At 44.4% G+C, this 12819-nt stretch overlaps 1 protein-coding gene across 1 annotated transcript; it reads left to right on the forward strand.

Annotated features, from left to right (window-relative positions):
* Positions 1-1408: 1408 nt before the first annotated feature.
* On the forward strand, positions 1409-12541 carry LOC139708499 (intermembrane lipid transfer protein VPS13D-like). The gene is made up of 10 exons (XM_071620446.1): positions 1409-1497; positions 2256-2316; positions 3340-3493; positions 3933-5875; positions 6539-6740; positions 7646-7904; positions 8674-8854; positions 9201-9842; positions 10212-10290; positions 11898-12541. The coding sequence occupies exons 1-10, from the start codon at positions 1409-1411 to the stop codon at positions 12410-12412; spliced, it is 4125 nt and encodes a 1374-aa protein (XP_071476547.1). The 3' UTR covers positions 12413-12541.
* The last annotated feature ends 278 nt before the right edge of the window (positions 12542-12819 follow it).

Raw genomic sequence — 12819 nt, forward strand, 5'->3', positions numbered from 1 at the left:
CTTATAGCACTGGATCTTCCCCCGACTGCCTTTCTGTTCTTGGTTGTGTACCGGTTTCTGGGGTATGTTTTCCCCTTTCCCGCTCCCAAAACTGGGCTTTCCTCCAGATTTAGGGAATGATCTGAGGTCCTGTCTGCCTCCTATGTATCCCTGGGGCTTTCCCATTCCTTTTCTACTCTGCACATATTGGTCTGCGAGCCTCGCCATGGCCTGAAGTGTTGGCGGCTCATGATCCCGGAGCCATATTCTTATTAAAGTCATAGGGGACTTGCTTCAACATTTGCTCCATAAGGATTTGCTCCTTCAATTTGTCAACATCTGTGTCTGCTCCCGCCCCCTCTAGCCAACGCCCTAACAGGTCGGAGAGCTTCACAGAGAATTCTGCGTACGTCTCTTCTTTGTCGACTCGCAGCTCTCTAAACTTGACCCGGTACGCATCTGGGGTCAGGTCATATCTACGCAGTATGGCTGCTTTCACCGCGTCGTAGTCCCTACTACTCTCTAATGACAGTCTGGCATATGCCTCTCTAGCCTTTCCTGACAACAGTGGGGCCAGTTGTAGTGCCCATACATCCCTAGGCCTGTTATTCAAATGGGCTATTTTTTCAAAAGTACGCAGGAATACATCTACATCCTCCCCTTCTTTGTAAAAGGGAAGTTGCCGCCTAATACCTCCCTCCACTACGCTTGCATTTCCAGGTGCTGCGCCAGGCATGTTTTCACGCTTTTCTTTTTCTAGCTCTGCTAGCCGCACTTGCATTCTCAACTTTTCTAATTCAAAGCGCATGCGCGTTTCTTCTAAAGACTCTTTGCGTGCAGCAGCATTTTGGGCCTCATCCCCATCTGTGCTAACAACAGTCGCCCCTGGCTGAGATGAAACTTGCCCTTTATTTGCCTCTTCTATGCTCTGAACCAACTGATTCCTATTCAGTCCTTCATGTGGCAGCCCCAACTCTTCACACTTTTGCCTCAACTCTTGCATTCTTAACTGACTTAAGTTGCTTTCCCCCTCCATGTTCATACAGTCTTAACAAACAACCTGTCACAACACTTAGGATATAACAGTTATTATTGTAGTACTGTTTACCCCCTCTGCCTTGCCGTGAAATTGACCAAGAGAAGCTCACTTACCCCCTTCGATAAGACTTTTGCTCTCCCTGTCAATCGTCCCTGGCGATGTGTTGTGGTCACCCTGCTCAGCTGTCTGCTGCTCCGTGTAGTCTCGTCCCTCCTGGGTCCCAGACTCCGTCCTGACGGCACCGTCCACGTCCTCGTCTCAGCCCGTCCCTGGACCGGCGTCTGTCTGCAACCTGGTCAGCCCAATGTCGGAAGCGTTGAAGACATCACAACTGCGTTGCAGACGACTGACTTCATGCAGCTCAGCTTAGCTTTTCAAATTGTTCTCTCAATGTTGGGACTCGCCAAACTTCTGAGTCTCAAGAAACTGTTCTATAACAGCAACATCACAACCAGCATGGTTGCTACTCGGCTACTCAGGTGATATTTCTGGATCACACAGAAATAGTCTCAACTGATGGTTGCTTGCTTGCAATTTCATGGGAGTTCATCCTACCGCTGCCACCAAGTGTAACGAGGTTTTCAACATTCATGGATGTTGGCGTACCTTTCACGCATCATTCACCTGCACACACACACCGGCAGTCGTTGAAAATCAAAGTCCCATTCCACACAAGTCGTATGTGAACCTTGGTGTCCGCTGGACTTTTATTCAGCCGAAAATGATGTGTACAGTTGGAGTGAAATGATTCTTCACTCAATGAACTACTTGAAGATGTCGAGTTGTAACTAACTATTTTGGGGTCTTGCACCCTGGTTTTGTTTCAGGCTCTCAAGCTTCATGCATATGATTATTTTACCGAGTCCGCCCCTCTTGGAAACCAAATTAAGATGTAACATTAAATATGGCACATAGATGTCCCTCCCCTTGCCGACACAATTAACCAATCATATAGATGACCATTGGTCATCTGATGAATAATTATGAAGTGGACACTCCACAAGGCACTGTCAGCAAAATAAGGACTAGTGTCAGCACAATAAAGACTAGTGTCAGCACAATAAAGACTAGTGTCAGCACCTAGGGACTAATGTCAGCACATTACCCCCTTGTCAACTTAAAGCTAGTACTCATGGGGCAGATAAAACTGTCACTCCTCATCTTGTTTTGACCAGTGTCAGACTTCCACCAGTTATACCTTTTCTTTACAACTGGTATTCCCTTGTCTCGATTCCAGGTGCCTACAGCTGACCATTAAAACAAGTGTGATCCCTCTCATCGAATTCAGGATACCTTATGTAACGTACAAAGAAGGGTCATATCAGCACTTTGAGACACTTTCTTATTCTGTACATTGTCTACCAGGAACAATTTGTTATTATATACATTGTCTCCCAAAATGAAGCTTCTCAGCAATTTCAGCATTTCTCATTTTCGAGAAAGACACTCATCAGCAGTTTGGCTTCTCTTCTACTTTGGATGGTCTGCCTGGGCCGATCTACAGCTCTATGTCCAAGCACAATAATGTGCAATGAATATGTTATTAGTCATATTCATTATAGACCCTATATTCCTTTAATATGCTTCGTCACAGTAACACAATTTGCAGAAAAATCTGTGGCATGTAGAAGTCATATTGTGTGCCTGCCGTGATATTGTCGTTTTACTTCTGTGAAGAATCAGAGTTAATGCCATAGATATTCAATTCATTTTAGAATTCATCCTAAAGACCTTTCTTACCATTCCAAACTAATTACATTCAGTTTTAGAATATCAGTTAAATTCTTGATAAGAAATCAGCTGGCACATTAACTGAAATCAGAGGTAATTAAGTTTTCAAGTTAGCTCTCAAATGAGAGCCAAAGTAGCATAGTAGCAAATTAGGTACATTAGAAAACAAAAGTAATTGAAACAGAACATTAGATAGAGAGCATAAGGCAAAAAGAAGAGAAAAAGACATGTAACCACAACAAATAATTTGTAATGAAACAACAGAGACCGTTACTGCCATATATGTACTTCTTCTCATTGAATGTTCAATGACAGTGAATTATACGTACTTCATGGAAGTTAAGGCCAAGCTACATAGATTTTCTTTGGAATGCGATTGATCACTAGATTGAGAACTTGGATCTTGTCAAACTGAATTGGTACACATATAAACAAAGAATAAGTGCTGAAACACGATGCTTGTAATTATTTGAATATGTTTTTTTTTTATAGAGAGTGAGGTAATTTTCAGGACTAGTTGATGTAAAACTGATGTGTGTTTGTGTTTGTTTTTTCTCCATTAAAAAAAAAAAAAATCATGTCCGTCGCAGCCTTCCGACAGTTCATCATCGACCAGGACGGAAATATCAGCAGACTTTCGCTGCCTCAACATTGTGCTGGTGAGGGGCATAACTGGGCCGAAGGTCAAGGGTCAAAAGGTTGCCACAGCAACCATCAGTGAGGCTCATGTTCAGGCATCGCTGGGTAAGGCTTCTTGTCATTCGGACTCATCATTTAACTTATTAAAACTGTGCTCTAGCACCACAGAGTTGCCAGTGCATATTTGTAATTAGCGCTTGAGTTAATTTTGTTGCATTTCTTGGGAAGTTGGTTTTATAGAGGCAACAGCATAGTACCGTCATTAAAAGAATTTTCCCAGTATCAGATTGATTCCATTAAAAAGAAAGAAATGAAATTTAGTGAGTTCTTTCTATACTAGGCAAAACTCTGGTCTAAAAGGTAATTTATGTATTAGCAGTTAAAGAATTGAGAATACAGTATACATATCTTCTTCTTTTTTTTTGATGAAATAATTACAATTCATGTGATGTACAGGCTGAATGTTTGTTTAAATGATGCCCATTTCAATTGTTTATGCTTTCAAGCTACTGGCATTTATTTATTGATTATGGCTAATTTCCAGGCGGTGGCATGAACGTGGAAGGATCTCTTGGTGGCCTCCAATTTCTGGACCTGACTCCAGAGGGCAGCAGACGTCAGAAAGTGTTCAGTGTTGGGCAGGATCCAACTACGCAAGGTCCTACGTTGAGAGCTCCTCAATCCCCCAAGCCAAGCACTGAGGCAGACCTCTTCAGGTCCGCTCTGGACAGCTCCAGATTTAGCGTAGGTGATGATGACACTGACAAGGATGAACTGAAGGCATTCACCTTTTCCTTCAGGAAGTCTCAGGACAAGTCCAATGCCACTGCCATGTCGCTGGGCTCGGTGAAGATCCAGCTTGCGGATGATATTGACAACTCAAACGAAGAGATGACTCTCGATGTCCACCTTGCCTCGCTCTGTTACATCCATGTACCGCGCTTCCTCCATGAAGTCACGCAGTGCATGGATGAGTTCCAGAGCTCCATCACCAATCTTGCCAACTCACTCCAGAAGGCTGCCAGCGATGCCGCCAGGGAGTTTGTCCAGGCCAAGATGCCGGACCTGATGACCTCTCTGTCTCCGAGCGTGTTCAACACCATGATGGACTCACCTGGACAACAAGCCGACCACACCCAGGACATATCCTTCGATATGACAGACTCTCGTGTGATCAAACCAAAGAGCTCCAATGTGAAGTTTGACATTGTCATGGAGACGCCCGTCATCATCATCCCCAGGACTGCATCCAGTTCAGAACTCTTGGTTGGCCACCTTGGAAAGATTAGCCTGACCAACAATGAGAACTCAGAGATCAGTCAGGACATGAGTGTGGAAAGTGCATCGGAGTCTGATACAGGGACAGACATGACAAGGTTCTACTTGAGGATTCAAAATGTGAATCTGTTTTCCTTCAACCATGAGGACAGTAAGTCGCTCTCGAGTCTCACCACAAGCACCATGAGTGCGGATGTGATGAAAGCGGCATCCAGCCCCTACAGTGGCACCCCGATCCTTCACAACACATCTCTGGAAGTGATCGTCAACCAGATCCCTGCTGGATTAGGGCCCCCTGTCATGGATAACAGTGCAGCATTTCTTGACCTTCAGGATGATGTTCTAGGCTTGGACAACTCTTCCTCATCCACATTGCAGGTCACTGGAAGGGTGGTGTCCTCACTGAAAGTCATCCTGTCAAAACATGTCTACGAGCAGATCCTGCAGACTATGGACAACCTGACCTACGCAGAACCGGCAAAAGAACCACCTTCTGCTGCTGACCTTGGAAAGGAGAGGGACAGAAAATCAGGGATTTTCAGTGTCAGAGAATTGGAAGCGAATGATGCGGAGGCAAAATCGATAGATTATAGGACGGTCAAAGAAAGTACTCCTTTGCGATCATCAGAAGCCAAAAATCCCATGAGGATATGTGCCAAGTTCACCATGCCTGAACTCTGCATACAGATGCGCGGAGACCTGAGTGACGGCGACCAGGGAGTCGTCGATGTGCAGCTGCAAGACTTCAGCGTTGACTACGAGAAGACCTCCCCGGCGGCGACCTCGATCACCGTCCTCCTGCAGTCGCTGGTGATCGAGGACCTCCTCCAGAGACCGGACTCCCGACACAGGCAGCTGGTGGCATCCCACGGCGGCGCGAGGAGGTCGGGCAGTGGTCAGTCGGTGAAGATGGTGCATTCTACGTCCTGTCCCTCCGTGACATCCATGCCCGCTCTCTCTCCCATGAGGCCCAGCTCTGTGCCATCGGAACTTAACAAACAAGAGTCGCAGTACTATAACTCTGGCCTCTACAGTCGGCAGACGAGTAGCAGCAGCAGAGGATTCTACCCCTCCACTCCTCCGCCATCTCTTGATGTCTCCATGGAGAACATCGCCACAGAACCTACCCCATCCAGTGAGGTACTGGTTCAGATCAGGGTTCTCCTAGTGGACAAGAAATCAGAGGAGTACAAAACCAAATACAAGAAGGTGAGACTTTTAGAAGAACACTGAAGTGTATCGTGATGACATTCATTCTTATGGTTAATTTGAGGCCCAGAAAATATATCCATCTTCCCTGTTACCACTCATAACGAGAAAAAAATCTTAATATGGTGACTCTACAAACAGTATTCCAAAAGTACCTAAGAACATTGGAAGTCATTGTATACAAATGATTGATATCAATTGTACCTCAAAATCTTTTCTCAGTCTCACCCAGTGTGTGATTAGCAGCTCTTCATCTTTTGAAAGTCCGTCTTCTTCAATCATCATGGAGAGCTTTTTAGATAGTTGTGAGGCCATATTTCACTAACTGACCATCTGCCATATTACCTGAGGCTCAATTCTTGCATTTTTTTTATTGCTTTGTAGTATCCACCTTAGTGTATGAGGTATTTATTTTTTAGTAAGAGCATGTTTGTATAGTGAACTGATTGTCATTGTCATCATTATCACCATCGCATTACAGTTGTTTTTAAAATGATTTACATATTCTGTAGCTTTTATCAATACCATCATCACACTTCTATGTCATTTGACATTTCAGTGCATAGGGGTACCAATAGACTGTTGCTATCTGCTTTTACCAGTTATGGATAATTCTTGTTGTTGCTATCCTGATCCCACCATGTTTGCCCTGTCTGCATCCAGATCAACCGTTTTGTTGACGTCGAGTTTAACCGCCTGGACATCACCATCAACCAGCAGACATGGGTGGTGCTGCTGGATTTCTTGGGCATTGGGAGCTCCCTCCCCAAGGGGGAATCCCCCCGACCCAGTGAGGCAAGGACACCAGAAGCTGGTGGTACAGGCAGGGGGACAAAGACTCCGGAAGCTAGCTCCTCAAGTTCAGGTAAATTTGAGAGCCATCACGACCCGCTCGCCCCATTTCATATAAGGTGTTAGGATAGCAGCTCTTGCTGAAGTGGCAACTTCCCATAGCAACAGCCAATCAGGAAGCTGGATTCTTGTCATTACCATGACAATTGCCATTCCAGCGAGAGCTGCTATCATATCAACTTTTTATGAAATGGGGCCCAGAGTGTTGGTAAAGATCTGCTATTCAAAAGATCTTCTTACTTTAATAATTGTGTAATTTGTCTGTTTTAATGGGAGATGATTCTTGAGCTGTGTTTTGAGTACCACCCACATAATGATAACTATGTTGTTTGTAGAAGAGACACTAGTAAGCTAGTTTCCTTGATTATTGTGAAGTTATGCAGTTACATTTGATGCTAGATCGTTATGCTGAATCTTCATGAACTGTTTGATGTGACATAAGACACAGTGACAAGAGTAAGAAGAAATCCAGATGACTTGCTGTGCTGCATCAGGAAAGATTGCCGAGCAAACCGAAAAATAAACCTCTTCCAGCCCTTATTGTGACAAAACAAAGACAATTATTTGAATGAGATCAGTTTATACCATGCTGCACCTGCTGCACCATAGCCATTTATGTGCAATATGAAACCATTAGGAATGCAAATGGATTGCTGCAGCACATGCAGAAAACACGCTAGAGGAACAACTGTACTTCCTTAGAAGAGAAATTTCTTAATCAATCTTGAATCAATTCTTGTGGGTTGGTCTTTGAATTTAGCCAAACTTGGTACAACCTGCATAATAATGCCAGAAGTGTTTTCTTTAAAGAGAAATATCTGAAAGCTCCTGAATCAATTCTTGTGGGGACTGATCTTTTAACTTAGCAGAGCTTTATTCAAAATCGCTGTAAAATTCTGTGATTATTGTGATCACCAGAAGTTCCTGATGACGTCAACAACATGGAGATGCAGGTCCACCTTGCCTCGCTCTCCCTCATCCTCAACAAGCCCGACTACGAGCTCGCCAGGGCCAGCGTGTCGGAGGTCACGGCCCACATGACAAGCATAGAGGGCAATCTAGAGGTGAAAGGTCACCTGGGAAGCATCCTACTGCTGGACTTGACACCGCATGGCGTTCTCTACCGAGAGAGATTCACGACGAAGGGGGAAGAAGCCCTCAGCTTTCACATTTACAAGTAAGTTGACTTCTTGATTTCACCTTTTTTCTTACTTCGACTTCAAATTTCCTCTTTGTGCATGTTTGAAATATGATGTGCAGTACTACTGTAGTGAGAAACTTCACTGCCAGTTTCTAGAACTTGTGGTGATACATTTTAATACCTTGAAGATGATATTTTATTTGAGCAATTTGACAAAATCTTAATGTTTCTCTTGCCATCTTATTTGTAATGGCAGCAGTCATATTTCGGTTCATTCAAGCATGAATATTTTCACAGAGAGACTTGTATTATGCAACTGTATACTCTAATTCATACAACAAATCTCAACAACATCTGAAAGATCCTTGATACCCGATTCGTCAATTGTTTGTCATGTGACATTCGCTTAAATGTACCATGGCACACTGACATTGTGCAATTTTTGACATTATTTTGACATTATACACAGTTACTTTTGCTTCCCTGACAGGCTCAACCTAACATTTAGCACCATCACATTCCTCTCTTTTCACAGTATACAGCTGTACGTACTTTTGCAGTACACACCCTATCAGTTTCTATCAACCGCTTCCTTGTGCATTTGAACCTTTTGCCTTTCCTGAAAAATGGTTGCCAATACAGCTCTGAATTCAGATCTTGGCTTGGACCACACTCATTAATGTCAGAGATGTGTGTAACGTAGATGCAATGGTGAATGGCCTGTATTTGTTCAATGGAACAACATTTCGTATTCGTGACCCTTCACTATTTGTATAATGCATCGTTGTCGCATTCCCTTCTTCAGATACGGGCAGCCAGACAGGGAATCCCTGAGGGAATTTGACATCAGCGTCAAGCTGCGCATGTCATCAGTCCGTTACGTCCACACCAACCGCTTCCAGTCAGAGGTGGTGGCCTTTGCCCAACACTTCAACCAGCTCCAGGAGGTCCTGGGCACCATGCGGGCAGCGTCAGCAGGCCACCAGGTGAAGCTTTTAACTTTCTTATTCCTGAATTTGTCAGCTGTGTGTCAATTTTCTAGCAATGTGCAAGTTTCCAATATGTAGTCCTTCAATCTCCATGCAGAAATTGATTCCAGCATTACAGTGTATGTTGATGATACTTACACCCAAGTTAATCCATAGCATATTGTAACTCAGTGTTCAAAAGTTTAAGATTATAAGGATTACTATTTCCCAGAGATGGTAGGTTGAGAAAGTAAAGTTATTCAAGATCATCATGAGAGTTGCTTGCTCTCTTTCTATGTTCCATAATTTGTATGCATTCCACCAATAGTCTCCAACATTATCTTCTTCTCTTTTTTTTTCTCAGGTATCAGTTGGTCCATCCAGGACTTCTCGTATCAAGCTTGACGTCCAGGCTGGCTCTCCCGTCATGCTGGCCCCAGTGAGTTCTCACTCCCAGGACCTCCTGGTCATCAACCTCGGCAACCTGACCGTATACAACCAGTTCCTCATGTCGGGAACTCCCGGAACCATCATCCACCAGACCTCCAGCCCAAAGATGCGCCCAAGAGACCAGGGTGTGTCCAAGACCTCCGGAGACACCAAGACCTCAGGAGACACCAAGCCTTCTAAGGAAACGAGGAAGGTGGCCTCCAGCACAACTCCTGGACTGAATATCGGGTCCAACACTGGCCTCGATCTGGGAACTTCCTCGGGGGTGTTGACAAGGGCGGCTGCAGGGGCTGGTCCCCGCACCTCAACCCCAGTGCATACCCACAAGCGCTCAAGGGGAAGTTCTAGAGAAAAGGGAACCAAAGAAAGCAAAGAGCGTGATGATGGTGGTGGAAGTGGTGAAAGTGGTAGTACTGAAGGGGCGTGTCTCCTGGACTGCATCCACATTGATCTGGAAGACATGGACCTTTACTCTGCAGAGAGAGTCTCTCATGATGCCTTCAATGTGTCGGATGGAACAGCACTCATCTTCCCTTCATTTGTTGTGCAGAGAAAGGTTTGTACACATCTGAATATAAAGGTCTTTAGAATCATTTGATGTCAGTATCATAGTGTTAGAGATCTCTAATAAATTGAGTGCAAGCATTCAAGTTTCAACATTTTTATTGCAACTAGTTGTCGTCTGTTATATTGAACTAAATGTTCATGCAGCCAACAATACGGAGAATTGTTTCCAATTAGTAATTCCTAAAGGGTGTTCAGTGAATGTGAGAAAATGAAGACGTACAGATATGAACCAACCAGTTTATACTGTTTTCTGGTGAAAACAATATTCCTTTTTAATTTGTTTGTGATATTTAGTGCTGCAATATTGTAAGTTTATCTATCAAAAATCATCTTTCTGTGATTTGATTCTTCACGCTAGGGTGGCAAGCTGCTGAAGCAGACGTGTTTACTGAAAATCCAGGTGGACCGAAATCTAGATGTTGACATCAGGAGAACTGGTAAAGTATTCAATTTCGTTTATGGTACTGACCATTTTTCTGTGTGAATCCATGGTGTCTTTTTTTTAAAGCATCTCTTTGTGTTCCCCCAAAAAAGAAAATATGTGTTTGTCTTCTGTGGGGTAAGTCCTTATACGTAGATGTGTGAATTCAAAGTGTACAGTAATTCATGAAGCAGATTTGGGTTTTTAGCTCACCTGAGCCAAAGGCTCAAGTGAGCTATTGCGATCGCCCTTCGTCCGGCGTCCGTCGTGCGTCGTGCGTCGTCCGTCGTCCGTCGTCCGTCGTGCGTCGTGCGTAAACTTTTTACATTTTCATCTTCTTCTTGAAACCCCAAGACCGATTTTCATCAAACTTGGCAGGTAGCATCCCTAGGGGGTTAGGAACTCAATTTGTTAAAATGGGCACCATGCCCCACCCAGGGGGCCCCCAGGGGGGCCCAAACCCCCCAAAATTAAGGAATCTGTAAAAATCTTCTTCTCTAGAACCAGAAGTGATAGAGCTAAGTTAATACTATGAGTTAGTACATTGATGACTGCAGTTTCAAGTTTGTTCATGGCAAAATTAGGGGTGCCCCCCTTGGGACCCAGGGGAGGGGGGTGGGGAGGGGTTCTAATGGGGCCTAAATTGTACATTTTCATCTTCTTCTTGAGAACCCCATTACCCATTTTCACCAAACTTGGCAGGTAGCATCCCTAGGGAGTTAGGATTTCAATTTCTTAAAATGGGCACCATTCCCCACCCAGGGGGCCCCCAGGGGGGCCCCAAACCCCCAAAATGAAGGAATCTTTAAAAATCTTCTCTAGAATCAGAAGTTATAGAGGTAAGATAATACTATGAGTGAGTACATTAATGACTGTATTTTCAAGTTTGTTCATAGGAGATCAAGGGGTGCCCCTCTTGGGGGCAGGGGGGGGGGGGGGGGGTTGGTTGGGAAGGTCCAAATGGGGACCTGAATTGTACATTTTCATCTTCTTCCTGAAAACCTCATGATGTATTTTCATCAAACTTGGCAGGTAGCATCCCTAGGGGGTCAGGATCTCAATTTATAAAAATGGGCACCATGCCCCACCCAGAGGGCCCCAGGGGGCCCCAATCCCCCCCCCCCCCCCCCCCAATTAAGGAATCTTAAAAAATTTGGGCCCTTATTGTACAGTTTCATCTTCTACTTGAGAATGCCTGGTCAAATTTTGGTAGAGCTGTGAATAATTTAGATTAGTGACTGCGTGAAAGGTGAACTTGCGATACTCAGGTGAGCGCTAGACCCGCGGGTCTCTTGTTTGTTTTCTGTTCGTACAGTTACACTGTAGTAATATTTGTAGGTCTTGGATCTTTTTGTTGATACATCCCTGTGCTCATATTGCTTTGCAACATGTTAGCTCAATCACTGGATTGAATCCAGTTCCTACATTGTGCACATTAAACCTTAGATCTTTTCTTTCACTGAACACCAAACTGCTCTCACCTGACTTTGATAGAATATTTTCTATTCTATATTGTCTACATTTCTCATTCTGTAGAGCACGCCATTCTATATCTTGCCTTTATTGCTACGAAAGTGGCAACTCTTTCACACACATTGACACCTTTTATTCCCTGTCACCCAGTTCCGGATATGGAGATCCAGGGTCTGCTCTCATCTGTCCACTGCTGCCTAGACCTGTCCCAGTACCAGCTGATCCGTGGGTTCCTGGACCACAATCTAGGAGAACAGCTGGAAGAGTTCCAGCCGATGCCACGCCCCGCCAACCCGGAGTCCCAGACGGTCCTCAGCGGCCAGATATGCACCAATATCTCTATGCACATCAACCTGGTGAACGTGACCCTCGAACTCTTGCTCCAGCATGGCTCTGACCCCGGCGACCCCTTGCGGGGCGGGCGCGATCCGGACGGTCGCCACGGCGATGAAGAGGTCGCGGCAGAGAAGTCGCTAGGACAGTTCAACTTCATGGAATCCAAGTTCTCCTTCATGAGCCAGTCCAACGGATCAAAGATGGTGGACCTGGTGTCACATGCTATCAGAGCATATGACACAAGGTGGAAAGGTGTGGCATCACAACCGACCTCAAGTCTCCAAATTTTAAGAAGGAAATTCAATCTGAAAATTAGTTTGGGGGAATAGAAACAGGAAAATTACAGGAACAGGACACATCATCAAGTCAATATGCACAGGGCAAATGGAAGGTTTACATGTAGTTTATGTGATACATCAGGGAGTTCCCAATTTGTGCTTGATTGATCACATCTTGGGGAAAAATAGAAATCATAACTTTCGTAGCCTTTATCATAATTTGCTCAAACTCTCACTATCATGTTGCTCTTATTTTTCTACTTCTATTTACACAAACCAAATTTTCAGGGTGGACTTCCCCTTTAACCTATTGAGGATGGACTGATTTGACTAACACATATTTCCCATAGACACTTGCCTGAGTATACTTAGGACTTGTCCTCAATGGGTTCAGAGATTCTTTAATTTCTCTCAGGCCCCTACAATGGCACAAAGTCAAAGCTGTCATGATGAACACA

The sequence above is a fragment of the Diadema antillarum genome, unplaced genomic scaffold, assembly GCF_040938485.1.
Source record: "Diadema antillarum isolate AM-2024a unplaced genomic scaffold, OU_Dant_1.0 seq00001343_RagTag, whole genome shotgun sequence".
NCBI classification, from domain to species: domain Eukaryota; kingdom Metazoa; phylum Echinodermata; class Echinoidea; order Diadematoida; family Diadematidae; genus Diadema; species Diadema antillarum.

Excerpts from the sequence above, each read along its gene's own strand:
- LOC139708499 (XM_071620446.1), top strand. The coding sequence starts at position 1,409 with ATGTTGGGACTCGCCAAACTTCTGAGTCTCAAGAAACTGTTCTATAAC. Across the intron at positions 3,494-3,932 it reads TCATGTTCAGGCATCGCTGG|GCGGTGGCATGAACGTGGAA; the intron begins GTAAGGCTTCTT and ends GCTAATTTCCAG. Across the intron at positions 10,291-11,897 it reads TGTTGACATCAGGAGAACTG|TTCCGGATATGGAGATCCAG; the intron begins GTAAAGTATTCA and ends CCTGTCACCCAG.